The sequence below is a fragment of the Macaca thibetana genome, chromosome 1 (assembly GCF_024542745.1).
Source record: "Macaca thibetana thibetana isolate TM-01 chromosome 1, ASM2454274v1, whole genome shotgun sequence".
Taxonomy (NCBI): domain Eukaryota; kingdom Metazoa; phylum Chordata; class Mammalia; order Primates; family Cercopithecidae; genus Macaca; species Macaca thibetana.
Window position 1 is genome coordinate 47,967,650 of NC_065578.1, and position 25,228 is coordinate 47,992,877.

General features: G+C 44.5%; 2 protein-coding genes across 7 annotated transcripts in view; both read right to left on the reverse strand.

Annotated features, from left to right (window-relative positions):
- AGBL4 (AGBL carboxypeptidase 4) overlaps window positions 1-25,228 on the reverse strand; it is a 1,466,214-nt gene that overhangs the window by 207,703 nt on the left and 1,233,283 nt on the right. The window lies entirely within an intron of this gene.
- BEND5 (BEN domain containing 5) overlaps window positions 1,195-25,228 on the reverse strand; it is a 259,459-nt gene continuing 235,425 nt past the window's right edge. The window contains exons 5-7 of the mRNA XM_050802317.1: window positions 15,865-16,013; window positions 9,522-9,735; window positions 1,195-1,371 (exon numbers count right to left, since the gene is read on the reverse strand). Coding sequence (XP_050658274.1) covers window positions 1,214-1,371; window positions 9,522-9,735; window positions 15,865-16,013 — 521 coding nt within the window. The 3' untranslated portion in view covers window positions 1,195-1,213. The remainder of the gene's footprint in view (window positions 1,372-9,521; window positions 9,736-15,864; window positions 16,014-25,228) is intronic.

The window sequence follows — 25,228 nt, forward strand, 5'->3', positions numbered from 1 at the left end:
TCTCCTACTTCCTCCAGTGACCCTGAGCTTTTGGTTACAGACTACCAATTAATGGATGAACCATTAGAGAAACCAGAGGCCACTTTTCTAACCAACGATAACAGCCAATAATCAGAAATGAGTAACAGTTGCTAACATTTATTGAACACTTATGTTATCTCTAATCCTTGTAGCACCTCTGAAAGGTAGGTATTATCTCCTTTTCGTGAAATAGAAAATGGAAACTCAGAGAGGACAGGTTAAGCCCAAAGCAGGCAGGGGAGCCAGGCTTGGAATCTAGACGCATCGGCCCAAAGCCCTTGCCCTTTCTAATACGCCATGCATACTTCACAGGCATTACAGAAAGCAAAGTGCAAATCAACAGGAAGTTCTAATGTGGTTTGCCAGAATGTGTGCCAGGCACCTTAGAGACTCAGTAACTGAATAAAGAATGAGAAAAAAATTATGTAACTTGAAAGAACATTTGAGATACAAGATAGGATGAAAGAACCGATACCAGGTAACAGTGCCCCTAGTTCCTGAATGTAACCCTATGCTCATCTAGCATTATCACCCTGTCTTCACCCCTTTACAAAGATTGATTCAAATTATCAGGGAAGCTGAATCTCAGATCACCTCAAGTGAGAAAGGTGACTGGTCCAAGATCTGGCCTTTGAAGTCAGAGAAAGATATCTGCTTTTGAGACAGACCTTCAAATCTGTAGAAAGCAACCATATCTCTTAGGAATTTTCTCTCCTTCAGCCGGAATATTCCTCCCCTGAAAGGAAGGACATGCCAGGTGGCACAACACACTGGTCACCTCCACTGTATATGTAATATACTAAAGAAATGAGGATAAAGACTATCTACATCAAAGAATTAATGAAACTTTATTATAGAACAAAATAGAGGAACAGAGAAGTCCTTGGATGGTAAAAATATCCATTCAAATCCCAGTCAAGTGACAGGCAACTCAGGCAACGTTATCTCCCTCCAAGAACAGTGTTTTCCCCATTCCCAGAAGGACACCAGTGCCAGGCTGCTCCTGAGTCTCAGCAAAGCCATCTGTCTTCTTTGGAGTGTCCACACTCAGAACAAGCCGCTGACCCCAGAACCCGGTGGATTCCTGCCCACACACCACCATGCATGGTGGGGTCTGATTTGGACGGCACCATCGCTCGCAAATCACATGCCACACAAGGAAAACACAAAAGCTTTATGAAAAATCCAAAGTTTATTGCAAATTGTATTTTGCTTCCCTTCGTTCTTCATTTTTACAGGATTTATTGATATCCATGATTTTTTCACAGATGTACTTGTTGACTTTGGAGAGTCTCTGTGCAATTTCAGTTTCATCCACAGTTTCTTGTGCTATTCTGTCATACAAACACTCTAGACAGGGAGAAGAAACAAGGCCAAGGATTAATGGTGAATTTGAGTAAAAACCTTTTAAGGAGGGTAAAAGAAAATGTGCCTCTCAACATACATCCCAAATACCAGTTCATGTATCTGGCATAGCTATATTTTAAAATTTGCATCATAGAATGTACTTAGAAAAGAGGAGCTATACACTGTAAATGCACACTTTAAAAGTAATGATGAAGCGCCACGTGCCCACCTCTCGGTGGGGCAGGATACCATCGGTTCCTCCCAAGCACCTGGAGGCCCCTCCCTAATTCTTTACTCTCCACCAGAGATAACCATTCTCCTGAACTTTTGCTTTTTTTTTTTCTTTTAGTGTTAACACATGTATATATCCTTAAATAATATATGGTTCATTTTTCCATTTTCAATCTTTTTATAAATGTGCGCACTCTATGTATCATCCTGACTTGCTTTTTTTTTTACTCAAATGTTACAGTTTTGAGGTTTACTCATGAAAAATGTAGTTGTAGGTCATTTTCACTGATGAGTAGTGTTCTATTGTATGGCTCTGTCACAATTTGTTTATCCATTGTATCATCCATGGATACTTGGTTTTGCAATTAAAACCACCCTGGCACATGCCTCTGGGGAATACATGCAAGAAATTCTCCAGTATCAGCCTAGGCATGGACTTGCTGAATGTTAAGATGTGTGCATATGCAACTTTATTAGGTGATGCCTGGTAAATTGTTTTCCAAAGTGATTGTGCTGACTGGCACTCCTAGCAACAGTGTATGCAAGTAGTACTGGTTGCCCCATTTTAATAGTACTTGACATTGTCACATTATTAAGGTTCTGACAACCTGGTGGGTGTGAAGTAGTGTCTCACTGCTGTGATTACTAATGAGGCTCAGTACGGCCACTCTCTTACTGAGTCCACCGTTTGCTGTGATGAAGCAAAAAGCCAGCTCCAGACAAGGTCTGGCTGGAGCCTGATTTCAACTGACTGCCTAGCCTGGGGACCTGGTGCAAATCATTGCCCTAGATTCCTCACCTCATAAGTAAGGATAACAAACTACAGAGCATTTTTTTTTTAATGCTGCCATGAGGCATGTGGGATAAACATGTTGCCTTTTTCAAGTTGTAAAGAATACTATACCTGTATGGGGTTGTTCTGAGTATTTTATGTATTTACAACTATTAATTCCTAGGGCCTAACACAGTGTTTGGCACAGGGGCAAGCTTAAATAAATATATGTGAAATGACTGAAGAAATGCTTTTCCAGGGAAACCTAAGGGAATACAAATATTGTGGACAGAAGAGGACTAGGGTGTGGGTAGTGAATGTACCATGGGAGTGTGTAATAATGGGCAAACCCCCTGGGGACTCTTTGAGCCTGAGTTTTCTCAACTAAACAGAATGGCAATCCAACCTTGAGGAATTGCTATGGAGAACAAGCAAAATTTTGTCATTAGCAAACCAGCTCAGAACAGGTAATTGTCTCAGAGATGCAGAATGTCAACACTAGAAGGGATCGTGATGACTAACTTGTGCTAACCTCTCCACTAACATATGAGAAGCCCGAGCCCTGGAGAAAGGGAGTAGGTATAGGGCACAATCCACTGCTACCTCCCCATACGCTGAGCCCTTCCCTGGGCACAGAGCCAGCCAGTCTGCCTCCTGTTGCCATCCATGCTGCAGGTGCACCTCCCATAAGCGTTCTTTTTCTGAGGCACCCTTTTCTTTCCACCGAGAAGGGTTTTGCACAGAGAAGCCTTTAAAAGCTTTTAATTGACCTCTACCCGTCACTTCCTGACTACTCCCAACCCTGACTAATCCTCACTTCATCTTGTCTTTCATCTCAGTCCTTTCCGTAAGGACTGAGAGACAAGAAGGTAGGAGGCCCTGTCTCTCCAGTCCCACCTCTGCTATATTCATCATCCTTTTCAACCTATTCCACCTGTCAGTGACTCTGCTCATCTCTGCCTAAGTTCTTACCCTTCACCTGCCTAAGCTCTACTCATTCTTCCAGATTCAGCCTTCTTGAAACCTGGTATCAGACTGAATTAGGAGACCCCATTCTACCTAGAACTCTGTGCTCCCACACCTGTCTGGGTTTTTCTCTCTGTCAAAGCATGAATCACAATCTAATAAAACTGTAACCACATTGTCTCCCCCAACAGAGTGGGACACTCAGGCAGTCCCTCTGTACCCCTAGGCCAGGAGAAAACCAACACCCAGAGCGACTTTGTTGGAACCTGAACCAAATGAGGGAGACAAACTGTGATGAGAACTGCTTAGAAGTTGAGATATTCATATCTGATTCTAACCCTAGATGCTGTGCAACCTCCAGGGGGGACTTTTCTGGGTCTGTTTCACTATCTACAAAAGTAGCATGTCAAACCAGAGAATCTAAGAAGATTCCCCCAGCTTGAAGTCTCTAATTGTCTGCAAGGTAATAATGGCAGGTAAAGTGGCAAAAGAGACAGAAGGAGAAGGCAGGACAGTGGGCGTGGTGGCCCTTGAAGCCCCTAGCACTAATCAGGGAAGAGGTAGAAGGAGAAAGGTGCAAATGGAAGAAGGCTTTCGGAGGAGCCCCCATAGAATTTCAATCATTCTCATTTCCTGTGGGTAACAGCACTGAACGAACAGCTTCTCAGGTTGATTAAAAGGCTTTCGTTAGACTCTAGATATTAATCACCTGCAGTTGCTGGGAATGTCTCCCTCTGCGAGGGAGCATTTGAGATTATTGCTTAATTAACAAGGTTTATAACAGTGCTAATGTGTCCTATTAAAAAAGTTATAAAAATTAACCAGAACGCAATGCTGAGGCTCATTTAGAAAACTCAGACACTCCACAAAAGGTCATTTGACCTTAATAGGTTTAACTGTCATTCTGGAGCTTGTCATTAGAGCAAGACTCTGCTTCAGTTCTCCTGCTTTTATCTTTCCAAAGCAGCATCAATGTTTGCCCCATCCCTCTGCTATCAGGTAAGGAATTATTTTAAAATCAAGGAAAAGAAGAAATCCTCACCAACTCTGTGAGCATAAAGGCTTTTCTATTTTTTTATATGGCAAATGTGACTACATGTGATAAAATCAGACAAAATAAATACAAACAATCTCAATCCAGCAGACAGCTTGCATAGGAAGAACCAGCCAAATGCAATCTGGAATAGCTCAAATAATTAGGCTAAAAACAGTGGTTATATCGTGGGATAGGAGACAGACGTCAAACCTGCCTGTCTAGTAAAAAAAGAAAAAAAAATCAACATTATATTTCAGTAATACAAGAAAACTCTGGCGACAGTAGGTAGCCCGAAAACCCAGTTCAGCTTGGCTGTCTCTAATCAGATGTATGGCCTTGGGCAAGTCAATTTCCTTCTCATTCATGTATATAGCAAGCATTTATAGGCAATAAGGGTTAGACAAGGTCCCTAGGAGGCAAAGATACAGTAAGAGAACTGAGGTAGGCACTGGGTGCTCTGAGATGAATGACAGAAGCATCGACCCACCCTAAAAGGTCAGAGATGATTTCCTGAAGGAAGGCTCACCTAAGCACATCTGGATGGTAAGCAGCAGTTAGCCAGGCAAGGCAGCACAGATGGAAGGTAGGTAGTGTAACCTGTGTTGCAGGCATCCGGAAAAGTATCTGCAAATTCCCCAAGGTGACGGGGAACAAGGCTTGCTCAGGGAATACGGCAGTTCACCATGGTAATAACTTAAGAGTGCAGGGGGAATACTGCTGAAAAATAATACTGGAGATACAGCCAGGAACCAGATTACAAAGGTGCTTTTCTGGCATGTTAAGAAGCTTACTCTTTAATAATGAACATTCTGAACAGGCTGTGACTGGGTGGTGGTCAAGGGATATCTGGTTTCTGAAGATTGCTCTGGTTACATAATGGAGAGAGGAGTCTGGAAGCTGCCAGAGTAATGGAGGGGAGAAATGAGTGTGGGCTATGAGAAGGGCAGTAACTATGGAGAGATACAGATGGTTCTCTCCATATTTGGAAAAAGGAGAGACACTTTAAAATGGCTTAGAAAATGGGGGAGTGGATCAGCAGTGGTTTAAGAGAGATTTGGGGCCAAACAGATGGGTAGTGAGGCATGTGGAGGAGTCAAGGATGAGGCCTGGGTGCCTGGCTGGTGGTACTACTCACCAAGACAGGGAACACAGAAGAGGCGAAGGCTTCACAGAGAAGGAGAGGAAGAAAGAAAGAGAAGTGAGCAGTGCAGTTTTGCCAATGCCATGTGGACATCTGTGAAGAGATAACCAGTGGGCACTTTGATACATAGATCAAGAAATCAGAAGTGTGAATTGAGTCAAATACACATTTGGGAGTCATCATCCATTGAATCAACAAATATTTATTGAGCGCTTACTATAGGCTAGCCCTGAACAAGATGCTGATAAAGTTTAATTCTAATGGAAGTGGGAGAAGAAAGAAAATTATCAAGTAATAAAAGTAAATAGGAATGCTATGCAGAGACTTAAAGCACGTGATGTGACAGACAGCAATGGAGAGGCTACTTTAGACTGAGTGGCTGGGGAGGCCTCTCTCAGTGACAGGGAGGGAGGGCATGCAGATCAGGAGCAAGCGAGTAGGAACAGAAAGGACCTGGAAGAAGGCCTCCAGTGCTGCAGCATGGTGGCAAATGGGAAGTGTGGTACAAGATGAGGTCAGAGGCGTCCCAAAGGCAGATCACTAGGCCCAAAGGCAGATTATCTGTAACAGATGAGGAGTACGGATATCAACCCAGAGCCAAGGGCACATGAAGGCAATGGGAACAATAGGAAGTGAAGAGAGAAGCTGAGGAATGCTTGGTAGGACTAGAGAGAAGGTGGCTGGACACAGAGGAGAGGGCCTATCAAGGAGACTGAGAAACCAGAGAGGTGGGAAGAAATCCCCAGTGTGCAGAACAGGTTTCTCAGTGAAGGAGGAATGGTCGTGTCAAACGGTGCCAGTGAGAGTGTGAGAAACACACAACGATTTAGTGATGAGGAAGTCACTAGGGACCTTGGTGAAAACACATTAAGCAGAAGGCTGGGAGGGGAAGGCAAATGGCAAGGGCATTAACAGGGAACACAGACAGCGGGTGTAGCCAGCCTTTCCAGGAGCCTGGATGTGAAAGAAGGGAGATATGACAGCAGCTGGGTGACAGAGTGCCCTTCAAGGAGGATTTCTTTGCTTTTGTAAGAAATGAGTGATCAAATATATTTATACAATGCTGGGAAGGAAACAGTAGAGTAGGAACATAACTGAAGGAACAAGGTACTTAGGAAGGCAGGTGGATTAAAATCCAGAGACCAGATGGAGAGAATTACCAGCCCCAAATAAGGAACTCTTTTGGGACAGGAGACAGGAAAATGGAGGACATAGTTAATCTGTAGGTGTGATGCTTCAAAACTGTGGAAATTCCTTTGCTTTCCTCTGTGAAAGAAGAGACAAGGCCTATCTCTTTGATAGATGTGAACTATCGTATTTGGAAAAAGTAAAAAAATTTTAAAAACGCTTGGAAAATGAGGCAGTAGATCAGGGAGGGAAACTCAGACAACTTGGCAGATGATGCTGAGTCCCAGCTGGGGTTGAAACTAAGGAGTGTGTAATGGCCCAAGCCACATGGCTGAGATGTGTTCTTCTACACTGCTGCACTGCTACAGTCCTAGGCTGCCCTGACTATCTTAAGAGGCAAGACAGTTTCAGCTTAGTTTTCAGCTAAGAAATTCGAAACATATAGAGAAAGTGATTTACAAGAAATCACACCAAATTTGGTCAGGGGATCAGCTTGTGGGTCTCAGTGTTTCTTCTGTTCAACCTTCATTTACTGAGTGCCTACTATGTGCCAGACACTATGTTTGGCAATGAGGCCACAGAGATGAATCAGACACAGTCCCCCAGATCCCTGAGGGAGACACACAGCAGATGATTTTATGCAAACTAATAATGGCAGGAACAGGCAGTTATCTGAAGGCACCCAGGACCTCCTGAGTCACATTCCAACAAGCATAGCAGAATCAGAGGTCGGTCACCTACCAGGCAGGGCAGAGCAGGGCTGCACCCCCAGGATGGCATTTTTCTCAGGGTGACCTCCCAAATCAGGCTTTACCATTTCAGACAGCAGCCAGATGAAAGGTTACCTCTGATTATCCAAAAATAAGCAGCTGCCTAAATCAATTAATCCAGAGCCAGCCAGGCAAGGGAGGCAGCTACGTTACAGCAGAACAAGTCCCAGACCAGAGTCGGTGGGTGTGTGTTTGAATCTAGGCTCTGAAACCTTACAGCTTTTACCTCAGGCTGGTTGCTTACCCTACGTCCTGCCACCTTGAACTCCAAAATACACCCTAAACCTGGGCCTATTTCTCCACCTCCACTGCTGTGCCCTTAGTCTATGGCAGCAGCATCTCCCACCGAGAGCAGTGCATCAGCTTTGTAACTCATCTCTCCTGTGGTCACTCCGTGATTGGAAGACCTCCACTGCCCTTCTACTCTAGCAAATCCAAGCTGCTTACTGTGGCCTTCCCAGCCCCACGAGACAGGCTCTCGCCCACCTCCCTGAGCTCACTCTTTCTGCATCCCAGCCACATGGGGCTTCTTCACACTCGGAGCACGCCGGCCTTCATACCTGCTGCTTATTCTGCCTGATTTGCCACCCTTCAGATCATTACAAAGATGCTTCTTCCACATCCAGATTGCAGCTCAAATGTCACCTCCTTAAACAAACCTTCTCCAACTACCCCAGTGAATGTAGCCCTCTCTGTCCTATATACATCATATGAGCAAGCTCACAGTACCTGAAATTATCGAGCTTGTTCCTAGACGTATTTGTTGTCTGCCCCCAGGGTCTGCTGAAAACACATGTGTTGACTGACTGAGTCTTACTTTCTTTATGAAAACATGGGAGAGCTGGACACTGGTCAGTGGTTGGGAGCACAGATTCTGAAGACAGCCTGCTGGCTCGGGTTCCTGGCTTTCCTGCCACTAGCTGTATAACCTGGTCAAGTTACTTAACATTTCTGTGTCTCAGTTTCCTTGTCTGTAAAACAGGAATTATAATAGTAGCCAACAGTAGGGTTGTTATGAGGATAATGAGTTAACATATATAAAAGTGTTTTTTAAAAGAGAACCATTTAACAAAAACCCCCAAATCCTGAAACACAGTAAGTGCCTAAAATAATTAGCAACTACTGTATTCTCTGTGCTCCCTCTAGACCATTGTTTGTCTCTATAGTTTGTGTTTTCTGTAAAGTAACTAGTTGTTTTTGTGTTTATCTTCCCTGTGAGACTATGAACTCCTTGCAGATGGAGGCTGTGTCTTATCCCTCTTTGTGTCCTCAATACCCGGTAGAGGGCCTGGCAAAGAATGGATGGATGGAGAGAGGGTGGGAGAGAGGGGAGGAAAGAAAAAACAGAGAGGACAAAGAAGAGAGGAGGAAGGAGAGAAAGTAGAGGAGGAAGGAGGAAAGGAAGGAAGGAAAAAGGAGGAAGGAAGGAAGGAAAAAAGGAAAGGAAAGAAGGAAAAGGGGAAAGGGAGGGAGAAAGAGAAAATTCCAGAGTCCAGGATACAGCCCTATCTTTAGGGAGACAAATGACTCCCTGTCTCTTTGCCTGCCCTCCAACCTGTCCCAAATACCAGAAAGGAAGCTGAATGTAGTGACTACCAGCTGGTCTTCATCTCATTAACTGCTCCAGGCACAATGCTAGAACCACCAAGAACTGCGTCCCCTAGCCTTGACCTTTCCTGCTCTGGGTACACGGCAGCATTCCCTTCCCATCTCCATGCCTTTGTTCAAGATGCTTCTGCCTCCAGAAGTGCAATATCTCACCATACATATCTGTGTCTCCTTGTCTGCTGTATCCTTCAAGGCTCAGTTCAGTGACCCCGGTCCCCAGGAATTCTTCCCTGATTTTCCAGCTAAGGGTATTCTCCCAACCTGAGAACTCCTTTAGCACGCCATCTGTCCCTTTCTCATGCTAATTCCTTGTGGCATATAATCATACTTGTGTCCACAGCTCATCTGCCCTGGTAAATGTGAGCTCCTCTGGGACATCTGCTTGGTATCCCCGGGCTCAGCCCAGGGTCTGGCATGCAGAGGCTTCATAAGCCATCATTGAATTGAATTGTGCCTAACACATTCTTGACAGAGTCATTGTGTTTCCACTCAGTGACCTACCTCTGACGATGCTTAGTTTGTGAGGCGAGAGGGGTGGTTTAGGGACTGCATCTTTCTTTTTTTTTGTGGCGACTCCTGTGACGCTTCTGTTTTTCAGAACATCTGTTCCCCAAATCATAACTGCCAAGTTCTTCGTGTACTTGGAATCTCCTTGGGTTACTTGTAGCTGGTGCCATTTCTCCTCATCAACCCAAATCCCGCTTCCCAGATGGACCTGAGAGGAATAAGAACACCAGCACCTGTTTAGTCCGACAGGAGGGCAGTGGGAGGCTTCTCTTGTCCTTTAAAAAGCATTGCTGCACAACTGTAAGAGATTCATGTCACAAATACGAAATTAACTCTCTTTAAGGGTAATCAGAATAGCTATCATCGACTGAATTCCTGTAGTGTGCCAGGCCTTATTCTAGTGCTTTATATTTGCTATCTCAAATCTTCATGGCAATTGTGGATAGAAGGCATTATAACACCATTTTCCTTTCAGATGGAAACACCAGGTTCAGAAAGGTGGAGTGACTTGCTGAACATCATTCAACTAGTAAGTGGCAGAGTTGAGATTCTACACTATACTTAGGTTATCGCGAGGCTGCTCCGAGCCTGACCAAATCTCAGGACACACATGTGTAACTTCTTTCCACAGAAATGGAAAGTTCCACCTTCCTTTAATGTGAGTATTCTGGGACATAAACCTTCCTAGCATGGTGGTTCTCAACCTTGGCTGCACACAGGGGTCACCTAGGGAGCTGTAAAAATCACCAGTGCCAGCCGGCTGCCGTGGCTCACACCTGTAATCCCAGCACTTTGGGAGGTCGAGGTGGGCGGATCACGAGGTCAGGAGATTGGGACCATTCTGGCTAACATGGTAAAACTCTTGTCTCTACTAAAAATACAAAAACTTAGCCAGGCGTGGTGGCACGCACCTGTAGTCCCAGCTATTTGGGAGGCTGAGGCAAGAGAATCACTTGAACCTGGGAGGAAGAGGTTGCAGTAAGCTGAGATCTGCGCCACTGCACTCCAGCCTGGGAGAGAGTGAGACTCCGTCTCAAAAAAAAAAAAAAAAAAAAAAAAAGGAAAATCACCAGTTCCTGGGTCCCACTCCTAGAGAGTCTGATTTATTTGGGCTGGGTGTAGCCTAAATAATTCCAATGTATGGCTAAGTGTGAAAACCTCTGCCAGCTCAAGTAAGGAAAGCAGCTGCCCTGCCAACTGGAGTAGGGCTGTGCCAGTCCTTTCCCACCTCTGAGCTTCATTTCCCTACCTATGAAGTGGTAGAGCTGGATTTCATCTCAAAGTTCCTTCTGGCTCAAAACACCTATGATTTTAAACACAACCACAAGGTACCCAGTTTGATTCCGACGGCACAAAGAACAAAACACAGTCTTACGCTCCCTACAAGTTTCAGTGCAGAGCCAATAAGACACAGAATGTTCCAGCAATAAGCTACAAGATTTTCATTTGTTCTCCCTTCCTGCACCTTTAGTAAATCTAAAAAAAAAAAAAAATTATTATAAAATTTAGATCTCACAAGTCATTTACTAACATTCATCATTAAAAAAACAGTGTTCGCTTTGACATTGCCATTTACGTTGTGCTTCTGCCGTGTCTGTGAAGGGAGGAAATGGCCTCTGTCGGGACACTGGGCGGCAGCTGCTAACGAGCTAAACTTTCTAAGGGGCATGAGAAGGATCTGCCAAAGGTCCTTGTTTTCAGAAAGGCCTGCAGGCTGCCAATGTCACATGGTCAGAGACATCTGTGGAGAGGTCCTGCTCTAAGAGACTGGATGCATACCCAACTAATGGTAGACCAGCAAGACCAATTGTTCAAAAAACTATTAAAGATCTTTCTACTACTGGAGCTTGGCTTGGGAAGGAAGGCGAGTACACGTAGTTAGGCAGTCAGGTCAGCCAGCAAAGCTTCTTCCTTTACCAATTACTGAAATTTTCCAACCATCAAGAAGAAAAAAAAAAAATAGCAACACAACCCACCCATGAATGTAAGTCAACAATCTACCTGCACGTCTGACTTCACCTCCTTTTGCTCAAAAGATCAGACTGCTGCAGGCAATCAGATAACTAGATCCACCTGGCCTCTCTGTGCTGTAAACTTCAGTGCTGCAAAGCTGTTCATCCGCTCAGGGAAGATAAGCAGCCTTGGAGCGAGATGTGCTACCTGGCTGCTGGCTAGGCAACACGGACACCAAGGTCAAGTGTGGCCTTTCCTCCGCAGTTTGAACTGCAGGTGGGCAGTCTGTGTGCCAGACTGGGCATGCTGAGGACAAGTTCCCTGCTGCTCCCTGCTGGACCCTGCATCACTTCCCTTGATGACACTTGAAGCCACCCACACAAGCTTCCTGAGACAGGAGAAAAACAAGGAACTTTGAATTACATTAAATTCTGAATCAGAAAATCATAGAGATGGATGCCAACTTCAGATTTTTCAAAAATCTCTGCTTCCCCCCTATCCCACCCCGACCCTCTGGGCCTTGCTTTCCTGTGATCTTTTAATTTGTTATTCTTGAAAGGGAGATGAAAGTCCTTTTAGCCAAAGTTCTACAAGAGAAAAGGGGTACTAGTATTTTTGAGTACTTATAATGAACCAGGTATTGTACATTCAATTTACTTATTCTTCATAATGACCTTAAGAGATGAAAATAGGTAGAAATTATTTTCCCATTTTACAGACGTAAACAGAGATTCAGAGGGACTATGTAACTTTTCCTAAGGTACACAGTCAATTTTGGAATCAAGATTCAAACCCAAATCCTGAAGCCTCTGCTCTCCTTGTCTTCCTTGCTGCCACCAAGGTGGTGCTGATATAGATCAAAGACAGCAGACCTAACACATCAATGTTCAGTTAGTTTTCTTTTTGAGTTTTATCTGTATCTGCCTGGCTATTTCCCACACCACCTTCCAGTGCAGTTCACCACTGCAGACAGGGAAACCAGGAAAACAGCCACGGATTGGCCTTTGCCTCCAGTCCTTGCCCCCTTCAACCTGCCCATCCTATAATCACGACAGATCAAGTTCCCTAAAACATCTCCTTCCTTGTTTGACTAGATGACTTCTGTGGTCTTTCAACTGTGTTTTTATGTAAATCCTCTGGAATTTTGAATGGCTCCCTGTTTCCTATCATATTTAATCCAACTTCCTCAGTCTGGCTTTGAAGGCCCATTAGAATCCATTCTGTTTACTACTACTTCATTCCCCTACTATATTCATCTATATAGTCCATCTATACTACAAAATTCCTGAACTTGTTCACTTCCTGCTACTTCCAGTGTGCTGTAACATCAAGAGGATGGGTGCTGGAGTGGCCAGCCTGGGTGTAAATCTCAGCTCTTCTACCTGCTTGCTGGTTAACTTGGGCCACTTTACTTTTCTGAGCCTTACTTTTCTCATCTATACAGTCAGCAGATCATTGCTACCTCAGAGTTGCTGAGAGGGTGAAATGAGAAAAGATATGTAAAGCGTCAGGAGGACAGCAACTGTTACATCCTTTACCCCCTTTCCCCTCCCCAGGTTTCTGCTCCTGCCATTCTCTTGCCCAGGAATGAATGTTTTCCCTACGTTTTCTTAAGCCTGCTAATCTTTCAAGCCCCAGTCTAAAATTCAGGAAACACTCCTTAGTTACCGCAGGGCTAAGTTCTATCCTTTCTGAATTTCTAGCCCACTTAGAGCCTTTGCCACCTGATTCAGTCCTTCACAGTACATGTCAGTGGGGAGGGTCAAGGCTTTGCCTCTTCTGTCCCCTACAAAGTGATACGGGCTAGTCTGTACACAAAGCAGTAAAAAGTCATGGGCATATTTAATGTCTTTATGGAACTGTTTTTCACTTCTGATGAGCTGCTGTTCCTTGGAGATGAAAATATTTTCTGACATTCACTCAAGTACAAGGCCAACTTTAGAGCACAGAAAGAAACGGGCTTCACTATGACCAATCACAGGTATATACTGGGGCATCTAAGACAAGGGCCCCTGAGGTTAGCAAGGCTCAAGGTCACCTGGAGCAATGGTCAGCTTTCAGGGATGTAGCAGAACAGACTGGTGAGAACACTGGCCTGGGAACCAGGAGGTCTGGCTTTCAGTTCCTGCCTGCCTCTAACCTGTTATTTAATTGTAGAGGAGTCCCTTCTCTGGATATGTTTCTCTATCCATACTACATATAAATTAGGTTATTTAAAATTTAATGGTCTTTGCAGCTTTATGATTCAATGAGTTTTTGAAATAAAACATTTTAGACAAAGAAACACAATGCACTTTACCCAAATCAGAAATTTGTGTGGCAAGCCCGATTCATGTAAACCACAGTATACTATTCGACCAAAGTTTTAGTGTTATGTGTCAAAGGAGGTTATTAAAAATATGGCATCTGGTAGGAGGGAACTTGATCAGAATATATTTATGTGAAAAGTTTTATAGGACAAAAATCATTTCCTACTAGGAAATGTATCCCATTCCAGTGCTCTAAGCCTTGCAGAGATTAAGGCCTCTGATCGTGCAGACAGAAGGAAGGGTTAGAGAAGACAGCAGAGCCAAGAACAATGAGGGCTACTTGGGGGATGTGGGAGATGCTTTTCTGGGAAGCTGCCATCATTTCCAGTGTGTCCACTTCCTTTCCTCTGCGTTTAAAACTCTCTCTGCCTGACTACCAATTAGGTGCAAACAAAAACCAGGTTAGTCTTATAGCAACACGCTGGCAAAAACCAATGAAAAAACAAAATAGGCATTTTCAAGATTTGCTGTTCAACTCATGTGTTAAAATATTAAATGAGGTTTGAGAGACTCGTTTTCTGGGGGAAGAATGTTATCTTTGCAAAAGAGGCCCCCTATACTGCTCTGAAACTATCCATCAGCCTTCAAGGCAAGGGAGAAATAGATTTCTCTTGGAAGCTACTTTAAGAAAAACTCTCTAGTCACTCCACAATGTGTTCATGACTAAAAAGAAATCAACAAACATAGTATAGTCCTAACTTTTATCTTTGACTGGGGAAGGTTCACCAAACTTAGATACACAGTTTGAATCAGAAAGGCCTTTGGAGAGCATCAATCCGATCCCATCTTTCACAGATAAGGATGCTGAGACCCAGAGAAGTGAAGGACCTTCGCAAGGTCACACAGGTAGGATAGATGTAGAGCTATACTAAGAACTCAGGCTCCAGGCTGCCGACTTCCAACCTGTCATGCCACCTCTCCTCTGCAAAGCTGATGTTTCAAGCCTGTTGAAGGGAGCAAGGCAAGGCAGAATGGACCTCTGCAGGGGAGGAAGCGCGCAGTGGGAGATGCAGGGAATGACAGCACATCCAAGAGAGCCCTGAAAACTAATACGTTTCATTTCCTCAGCTTGACAATATTTGCTTTGGCTCAGGTTGGCCAGTTGCAGAGACATATCTGGACAAACCCAAATAAAACAAATTTTTCTTTCTCATCAACCTACCAGAGAATGATACTAAATAAACAGAGACCTTTTGAAGCATGAGGCAAGAAAAATGAACCAACACATGACGCGTTAAGGAGCATGAGGGGCGATGTCTGTAATGCATGCCACAGTGGCAGAGAACAAAACACTAAAGCTGAATTTCACCAGTGCCTACACAAAGGGCTCTGATATACTTCTTTAAAGATCAGTTCAACTGAATGTTAGAAGAATGTCAGAAAAGTTTCCTCCCCTGCCCTGCTGGTATATATCATCATGTGGCTTTAAGATTTTTCAAAAGCGATTCCATTACTAATAGTGCTTAAGTTTTTGTTCATGATTTGTTTTCAAGGTCATATAAATAATTCTGAGGAGTTCTCTGTGGTCCTAGGGCTGTGGGCTAACCACTGCTGCATACACAGCTTGAAGGAGGCTTAGGGATAAGGGAGTATGTCTTATTCATCCCTGTATTCCTGTTATCTAGCACAGGGTTTAGAACATACAGATACTTTCTAAGTGGTGAATGAATACAAATTGAGTTGTTATCTGTAAATCAGATACTTCATTTCCAGCTCACCTTATAAATTTTAGGCATCTGGTTTCATAGGAAGGTGGGACAAGTTTCATCAAACTCTCATGGGAGTTAAGAAATATCTTTCTCACTAGTAAGCTATTTTAAAATGTCAATTTACTTTTATAGTTGCTTTGGCTCAATATTTAAAAAAAAAACAAAGAAAAAAAAGGAAGAAGGAAGAGAAAACGCCCCAGCAAAGCTACGCTACTTATAATATACAAATTCCAGAAACAGTCATTCAGGGCTAGGCCAGGAGGCCAACCAGTCAAGCTGTGATTTGGAAAGCTCCCACCATACTCTCCACCTTTACTCTGACTAACAAACACTTGCAGGGAATGGATATTGAGCTTAAAACACTACCTTGCCATTGTCTAGGATATACTTGTCCATGACAGGCGCAGGAGCGGGGTAATAGGACGACGTATTTGCTTCCTCACTGAAAGTGCTCCGTAACTCCGGCTCGGGCTCGAGACATTCTGACTTTACTTTTTCCAGATCAATGGCGGGACCTAGGCAGTTAAGAAAAGAAATCTGTCTAGAACTCCAAGGAAAATAAAAGGCAAATATTTTTAACTAGGCATCTATCAGCACACAGTGGCACAAAAATATCCTAGCTTATTTTTGTCCATTGAACTACACTTAAACCCAGACTTGAAAATAATATGAGGCATGAATGTCACAAGGGAAAAGGTGGAAAACTGGAAGACAAGAGTGGACTAGACTCTAATCAAGTTTGAATGAGAAGCACTCTTCCAGGCTGTCATTGTCTAAATGGAAAGGCAGGGATTCAACTTCCTGCACAGGAAAGAGGTTCTGTTAAGGCTGGGTTGGAGAAGAAGGGGTGGCAATTACTGGAATATGCAAATCGTGTCTTTGCCAAAATCCTCACCTCAGTATCTTACAGTGGAGAAGGCCGTAACAGAAGAAGGGAGCTTAGGAAAGTGTGGGCAAAAATGTGAAGGCCTCCCCCTCCCCAAGACCTAGTATCTAGACAGGAGCATTTGAACCAAGAAATTAAAACACAATACACATTAAGCCCCTGATTGCCTGATCCAGCAGCTACTCTGATTTTTATTTTAATGCAATCAACACAAATTACATGCAGTTTAAACAGCGAAAGGAAGCTAGATAAATGGTGATAGTTTCTAAAGGGGTTATTTTTTCTCCATTAGCTTTTAAAAATGGACTGTTTTTAAAAATCACCTATTGTGTGTTGATTACTAAAGGGCAGAGAAACAGGATGAAAATGGGTAAATAAGGCCAAATGACTTGATTAACTTTTGTGGGAGAACAACTTCAAAGGCCAACATAATTTAACATGCTGGAAATTCTCCCCATGCAAACATTTCAGGAGTTGACTGAGATCAGAGATTTGGCTGCTGCCACAGCAGCTCCCTCTGGCCGTGCATGTTAACTTAGATAACAGATGAACTCACAGACCAGCCTTCTCTTATCCTAGCCATGTGGAAAACTGGGTACAAAGCTCTTTATATATTAAAGCCCTTTGTAACAATCTGCTTGCAACTCTGGGTTCAGTTGACACATCCTAGACTTTGGTTGGTGGCAGTGAAGGTCCTGGTGAATTTGTTACTAAAATTCCTCATGATACAGCTTCCCAGGAGAGAATATCAATCCTGAATTGCTGGCAGCTGCTAACTGAAAGATGCAATCTCTGTAGTACCCTAAGATTTCAAATGAAACTTGCACAAAGCTGAATGCAAGATGACTGGGGAGCAGAACAGTGCAAATAAAAGAGCTTGACTCCTTCTGGTAGAGATTTCAGGTCCCATTCCTGGCTATGCTATATTTTAATTGTGTGACCACAGGTGAGTAAATTACAGATACAGAAGTTGGCAGAGCAAAGGACCAATAGCATTGTAATCGTTCTGACAGCACCTCCCAATAAGATGTGCAGGACCTATTCAAGGCCTGGGCCTAGGTCTTATTCTTTCCTTTGTCCCCAGCACCTAGCGCTGAGTAGGCACTCCCTAAATGTGTGCTAAGTAAATAAAACAATGACGACAATGAATGAGTAATTCTAAAGTTTCAGAAGCAAATACCAAAGTTTCTTCTCTCTGGGTGGGATCACAGGTTAAATTTTTGAGACACAAACAAATTCAAGTGGGACATTTGATCTTTTCTCAGATCTGGGAAGAGGTAATTACTTAAATTTCCCCTAAAGCACATGGCTGAGTTGGTGTGTGAAATCTCTTCCAGGTCTGACCTTCAGCCAACAGAAAAAAAATAATAGGCTGAAAAGAGGAGGTCCATGAAAGCCACGCACTCACAGTCATCTTTAGCAAGAACGTGCCCTTCCTCTAAAGCCTCCTTTTCCTTCCATGAGAGGCTGGACAACAGAATGAATCCAGTATAGCCGTGACTTCAGTTGATTCTCTCCCATCCATCTCTATAAAGGCCATCAAAGGGATCTTCCACATGACCCTGTCTTTCCTTGCTTAGGCTGCCCACTACCCTCAAAATTAAGTCCCACACCATGGCCTCCATAAGGCCCAGAACAACCAGCCTCCTTACCTCTAGGGTCATTTCTCACCTCCCCCACCAATATTCACCTCTGCTCAGGTACCCCAAATATTATGTTGTTCCAGGCATCTGTGCTGTTGTCTTGGCCTTGAACACTACCTCATCTGTCTGCCAAGCGCCCAGTTAGACTTTAGGACATAGCTCAGGTGTCTCCTTTGTGAGGCTTGACTGTCATCACTCCCAGGTAGGGGGGTCTCTACATTGTGACTACTTTTAGCAAATTATGTTTGCAATCGTCTGCCTGTCGGTTTTCAACATTAGACTATAAAGCTCTTCAATAGCAAAGCTTTACTCCCTTTAGCATCTTGGAGCCTAGGGAAGTGCTGGTACATGACAGGCTCTTAGTAAATTCTTCATGACATGAGAGGGGAGGAAGAGAGGGACTTTAATGGGCTGTGACAAAGATTCTTAAGTAAAGTCCTGCTGCTGAGCAGAGGTGCTTGAGGGTAGAGGCATGGGCAGGTGGGAAGCTGTTCTGAATGTCTGTAACCTTTCTTGGAGTCCGAGAAGTAGAAATCAGGGCTGTTAATTAGAAATCAGAAGCATCTAGTTAGAATGGACAATTCAGATGGCACAGTTCCAGACAAAGGGCTCTGCTATCACACTGTCTACAGAGGGACAGCTAAGGGACATCAGAGGGAGCAGGGGTTGAGAGAGTCACCTCTCCGGCTCCATCCTGTTGGTCCCCTCCCACAGTCAGATTCCATTCCAGGCAAAGTGGCTGGCCTAATCCTCTCCACACATATACCATTCTTTCCTGCCTCCTAGTCTTTGCTTGTGCCATTCCTTTTGTCCAGAACATTCTGCCCCTACAGATGTCCACCTACACAAGCTCCACCAGTGATGCAAGGCCTGACTCAAATGCCATCTCTTCAATGAGGCTGCCCTATCCCCTCAAAGACTAGTAAATAATTCTCTCTAGCCCTTGGCTTGGGATTTGGAGACAGAGCTCCAAATACTGGGTTTAAGTACAGGGTTTTCCACTTACTGCTTAGCTGACTTGTGATCTTCCTTGGGTAGTAGAGCTCCACCTTCCTTTGGACTCTCCCCACCCCTCTGCCCCCACTCTACCATAGTAATCAGATGTGCTCATTCATCTCTATGTCTGTCTCCCCTACAAAAGGAGGAGGGGGCAGCCAAAAATAGTGTCTTTTTATGTCAGAGAGGAGGCTTGAGGGCAGCCAAGGACTGTGTCTTTTTGTCAGAGACCAGGGCTCACCTGGCACAGTGCTTGATTCACATTCTATCCTCAAGAGATAATGTACACATAAATATAATGGCTTAACCTCTCTGATCTTGTTGTCTCACCTGAAAGAAGGAAAGATAACAGTGACTTGGCAAGATTGAGGATTAAATCAGATAACTATATATATATTATATGTGTGTGTATATATATATTCATATATTTATATGGAACAATGATTTCAGAGTCTGGTACAGAGTGGGTGCTTGGTAAATAGTCGTTCACTCCCTCTCCACCCACTCCCACACAAGTCACACTTGTGCGCTTAAGTTCGTCTCTACTAAACCATAGGTTCTGTGAAACAGAGGCCCTGCTGTTCTGCTTTTGCCCCTAGTGCTTAGCACAGGCCCAGCACAGAGCAGGTCCTTGTACTCCACAGCCCACCCACTCTCCTCAAGGCTCACGATGGTCCCCTCAAGGCTCACGATGGTCTCCTATGGGACTGATAAACTTCTGTCAAATACAGAAGCTACTATACTGAGATCTTGGCTCTCAAGAAAAACTATTTTCTACACTTCTCAGTCAGCACCATTTGCTTAACACCTGGCAAAAGCTCTCCGCAACAGCCTCCTCCTTCCAGGATATTGTCTACAGAAGGTCAGCTTGAAAAGCCAGCCAAAGGTACATCTTAAAAGGGACTTTTCAGGAGACCTGGGTTTGAATCCCAGCTCATGACTTTAAAGTCAGGTCATCTTACCCTCTCTGCAACTCAGCTTTCCTACCTGCAAAATGGGGGTTACCAAAAGCCACCATGCAGGCTGCTGATGCCTCTGGAAGGGCCTAGCACTGAGGCACAAAACAGACAGAAGTGGGCAAAATGGCAGATGAATGAAGGAATGAATCAATCAATAGAGCGCAATGTTTAGCATTACAGGATCGGAAAGAAGAGGAACAAAAAAGCATGTGTTTTCTTCGGGGAGAGCAGGGAGGGCCCCTAGTGCTTTTAATTTAAGAGGGGGGAAAATCACTTCATTGCAAATTTTAGTCGGCTCCACTACTGATGTTGGCAATTTACATCTCATTACAACAAATGCTTCAGATTGCTGTTTTGCTTTTAAAAAATTTCTGAGGCATTGTTCTCCCTCAAACACATGTGACCAAATTAGCCACAATAATAAGCACTTGCGTTAAGAGACAGCATTGTACAATCTGGCGCAGATATTTTAGGTAACAAAAGAACTTTTTTCACTTTGTGGGAAGAGTAGGAATTTTTTTTTAAAAAAGGGCTTTGATCCATTTGCATTCCGATATTGACACACACTTGAGGTTTATTTGGGGGAGAATATCTCTTCCATGGAAAGAAACCTCTCAGCTGGGTAAAGGAAGCTTTTTAAAAGCATGAAAGGTAGTACTTGTCTTTTCATTCAATCATTCATGAACCCATTCATCTCACAACCCCTGACTGCATATCAAGATCTCGGCTCTGTAAGAGGCACTGGGGACCCAGAGACAAAGTATGTTCCTGTTCTGGGGAAGTTCAGATTTAACATGTGAAGCACTATTACAGAGCATACAAATAACTCTGATTTGACGGATGAGCAATAGATTTAGTGTCAGAAAAACCTGGTAAAGATCCTGGTTCTGTTATTTACTTTGCCTCTGTTAAGCCCTACTGGCTTTTCCCTAAAATGGAAAGCATGACACACAGTTAGGGTCTTTGTAAGTGTTTGCTGGGGCAACAAATATATGAAATTACATGATTTTCTATTCTTGTTGTATCATAAACTGGACTAATGCTGTTCTTTCTGATTAACACAAATGTTTATGTTTGTGTGACTTCTGGGTTGAGAAATCACCTATTTTTTCAAACATATATGTGTTTGGACACTAAATATTTCCGATTTCAGCTGAAATAGAAAGGTTAATTTTATATATATATATATATATATTTTTTTTTTTTTTAGAAAAAAGGATTAAATCCTTTTACTTCTGTAAGTAAACAGGAAGTTTCTCTGCAATAAGTACCATCCTATTTTCTTCAAAAATGCAAAGTAAATCAAGTCAAAATTCTTAAATGCATACAGAACATCTGCTGTGGCACAGGGAGTACTAGATTTGGCAGAATAGAGATGATTTTACTGTTGAGAAGGACCTGGGCATGGGAACAGCTACATTAACAATGAAGGAGTTAAACAAAGGCCTTGGAAAAAGACTAGGGAAGATGCCTCCAGAGCTGGGTAGGAGGATCCCCCTCTGTGGACCTTCTCAGACCCTCTCAGAAGTCATCAGCTGCTCTCACCTGCTGCTGTAGCTGTGCTTCTGTTTCTTAGCCCCATTAGGCTTCCAGTGAAACACAGACAAATCTGGTTTCATTCCTTTGGTGAGAATCTACTAAGTACCGCTGAGTGCCAGCCCTGGGCTAGGTGGAAGTGGGTGCTTCACAGTCTATCAGTGGAAAGAGACAGGCAGCAGACTGCCACCACCCATGTGGCTAACAAGTATTAGGAAAAAAACTGGGGCAGAAGCAAAGGAGGGGGTGCTGCCTCTGGAGGAAACTAGGAAATCTTCAGAAGGATGGTCACAAACTTATGTGTTGGGGCTTGGAGGATGAGAGGAGCTTGTTGGGTATGAGACCCTAGGGTGGGATAGTTCTCATAAGGTGAAGGCAAGTGGCACAAACCACAGGCTCACTGTGCACAAGGGGTGCAACGTGATGATCTGCATGAATTTGGGGAGGGGGAGATCACTGCTGGTTAAGGGATCCTAGAAGGTTTCGGGAAAGTGGTGATCTCTGACTGGGGCTCTGATGGATGGGTGACATCTTGGGGAGGTGGGGGAGTAGCGAGGCCGGGGTTCTTCAGGTCCTCTCTCTCTCCATTTTCTGAGTGCCTTCTTCGAGTGAGGGCAGGAGCAGACTTTGTTGGGCAGAGGCAAGAGAAAAAAATTCTAGCATGAATCCCGGATTAGGTGAGATCCCAGCGGCTCACACAGATGCCTCCACAGTGGGGCCACACCCTCAGGGAATGTGAACCACAGAGCGGCAGAGTTGAAATGGATCTGAGAGAGCCCCCGCTCCAAACGGGAGAAGCCCACCCAGGAAGAAAGAGGTAAAACAAGCAGGCCCGGGTCCCCAGTCTTGGGGGTCAAGGTTATCCCCGACTTTGAGGAAGTGCAGATGCCCATTTCAAATGACATATTTGAGAAGGAAAGGTGGCTGAAACCTACAAATGTCTTCTTTGTTAAGTGTCTTATATCAAATGTATCTCTCTTTTTTCTCTCTGTAGCATTTTTCAGCCCACTGTCAGGTGATTGTTTAATATCTCCCTGACTAGAACATAAACACCAAGGGGATGAGGAGTCTTGTTCGCTGCTATATCCCCAGCACCCAGCACAATGTCCTTCATACAGAACACTCACTAAACATGTGTTTAGTGAAAGAAGTTAATCCTCATGATGGTCCCACAAAATGGACCTTATTATCTCTGTAAAGACTCAGAGCAGTAAAATAACTTGCCAGAAGTCACACAGGTGGTGAGTGCTCAAGTTCAGCGTCGTCAGACTCCAAAGACAGCTCTTTCCACTGCCCCGCCCCTCCTCAGTGAACTGTACTTTTCAGAGCGTCTTGCCCAATGCTCACTCTGTGTGACCCTCAACTAGTCTCTGATTTTCTCAGACATTCCTTGGGGGTCTGTGAAAAGCTCCACAATCGTGAGGGGTGCGGTGGAAGGGGAATAGGGTGTCACCTCTAGGAGCTCTGAGCTTATCCTCTGGTGGCCAGGGAAGACTGGACTGCTTCTTCATCTGTGCTGCTTCTACTTTCCTCCTGCCCAACTATCTGTGCCCAGAGAGTATCCAAATGGCAGGATAGGTGCAGAACGCCCTGTCAGAGAAGCACTGAAGGCCCACACATGTGCTCAATGCATGTAAAATGGACCAGAGTTGGCTGGGTTGGGGGGCTAAGGAGTTGTGGTGGGAACAAGTGGGGTGGGCAGCACAAGAGCTGCTCCCAGGTTCCTGAGGGACCACTGTGGGCACAGTGAGTGCCCGAGGGCAGGAGTTATGAGGAGGCAAAGTTTGATCACATGGTGGATGTCTGTCCAACAAATCAATCCATGACCCTGACCTCAGCTGATACTCCCTTCAGGCCATGAGCCCTTCCAGAGTAGGGACCATATGGGATTCATCTTTGCTACATGGCTGTTGATTGATTCACCTGGCTCAGAGGAAAACAGCAACTCGGGAGTTGAAGGACTGCACCCCAGGCCACTCCAATGGCGAAGTGCCCCCATGAACCACCTGCAGGAGGGTCTGGGGTAGTTCTGCTTGCTTTCATCTGTATCTGCAACCTCATCTCTTCCTGCTACCCCGCCCTTCACTGTGCCGTCCAACCAGAACTACTTTCAGTTCCTTGAATAAGCCAGCCTCTCCTACAACTCCAAACCTTTGTTTAGGCTCTCCTGTTGCCTGAGATAGTCCCTTAACCTGGGGCCTCCTCCAGCCATCCACAACTCTCCTACCCCAGCCATGTAAGGAGCTCTCTTTTGTATCCTTCCCCAACATCCTGGGAGCTCAGGACCAAAGTAAGGCTCACCCTGCATCACCTCACAGTCTGCTGATGAGTCTGTGACTTCTTTAAGGTCACAAAGGGGGCTTAACAATTTGATGTCTCTGTGCCTAGCACAGGGCTCGGAACAGAGGAAGGATCCAATAATGTTCCCTGCACAAAAACATTTTCCTACAGTCAGAGCTGTCCAATAGTGGGACAGGCTGCACTGGGAGGAAGTGAGTGAGCATCTTGTCTCTAGGGGAATGTTACTGGAGGCTGAGTGATTGCATGGCAGGGAGACTAAAGAAAGCTTCTTGTCATGTACAGGAGGCTAGACGAGGTGAACTCTGGGGTTCCTTATGGGACTAAGGTCCTAGGACTCTAAGAATTACCCCCCACACTCAGAGTGTCCCCTGGAGCAGCAAGGGAGGGTATGGCCAGCCTCCGGGACCTGCTGAATCCTGGCAGCCAAACTAATTCCATCCATCCATGTTAGCTGAACACAAACGTTCCACTGCTTCATGATACTGGGTTCATGAAATCCTATATATTCTGATTCCACATGGCATAGATACATATGTCTTTTCTACTCTCTGGGCCTCAGCTGTCCCTCTATAAGACAGAGGTGAAAGGTTGAACTCGGTTCTCTCTAAAGTGGCAATTTCTAAGAAAACTCCAGGAATTATCTGGTTGGTATCTTGAGGCCATGTTGCCTGGTAAGGCTGAAACTTTTAAGATGTGGAGGGCTTTTAAACTAAGCAGGAAATATTCATCTAACAGCTCAAGGGTCCTGCAGTCACAGAATGCACGGCAGTACTGGATGGTATAATGGCCAACAAAGAAGGCCTAATCAGGAGGCAGGCAAAAGGGACAGTGCCACAGAAGCACATGGCTGAGGGACTCTGTGATCAGACTGCCTGATGCATGGCAAAGCAAGAGGGGCCTCAGTTCTGAAAACTGGTTCTACCCTTTCCTGGGTGTGTGACCTCAGGCGAGTTAACCTAATCTCTCTGAGCCTGTTTTATCCACTGCTGAGGTTGTTTTATATATGGAAAGTATTTAGTGTCTGGCCGAAAGCAGGTATTCCAGAGACCAGGCTTTGTCTGTAATGAACACTTTCCCACCTCCATTTCCTGACTGGCAAATCCAAAAGAAAACAAGCCTGTTACATGGCAATATGGAAGGCAAAACCCTGCTCTAATGGAGAAACACATTCCTATTCTGACAATGGGGAAAAGCCTAGCAACTTCCTCTGGATGTTCTAAATACCTAGGCAGTTGTTAGAAAAGGGGCAGCCTGGAGTTGTCCCTCAACCCCATCCCCAATGCCCCCAGGAAAACGGAGTCTAGGAAGAAAGGGAAAGGAGGGCCCTGAATTGTTCAGCAAGCCTGAAATCAACTTTTAAAATAATCTAGGTTTATTTTAAACTGTGGCTAATTCTAATTTGGGCAACA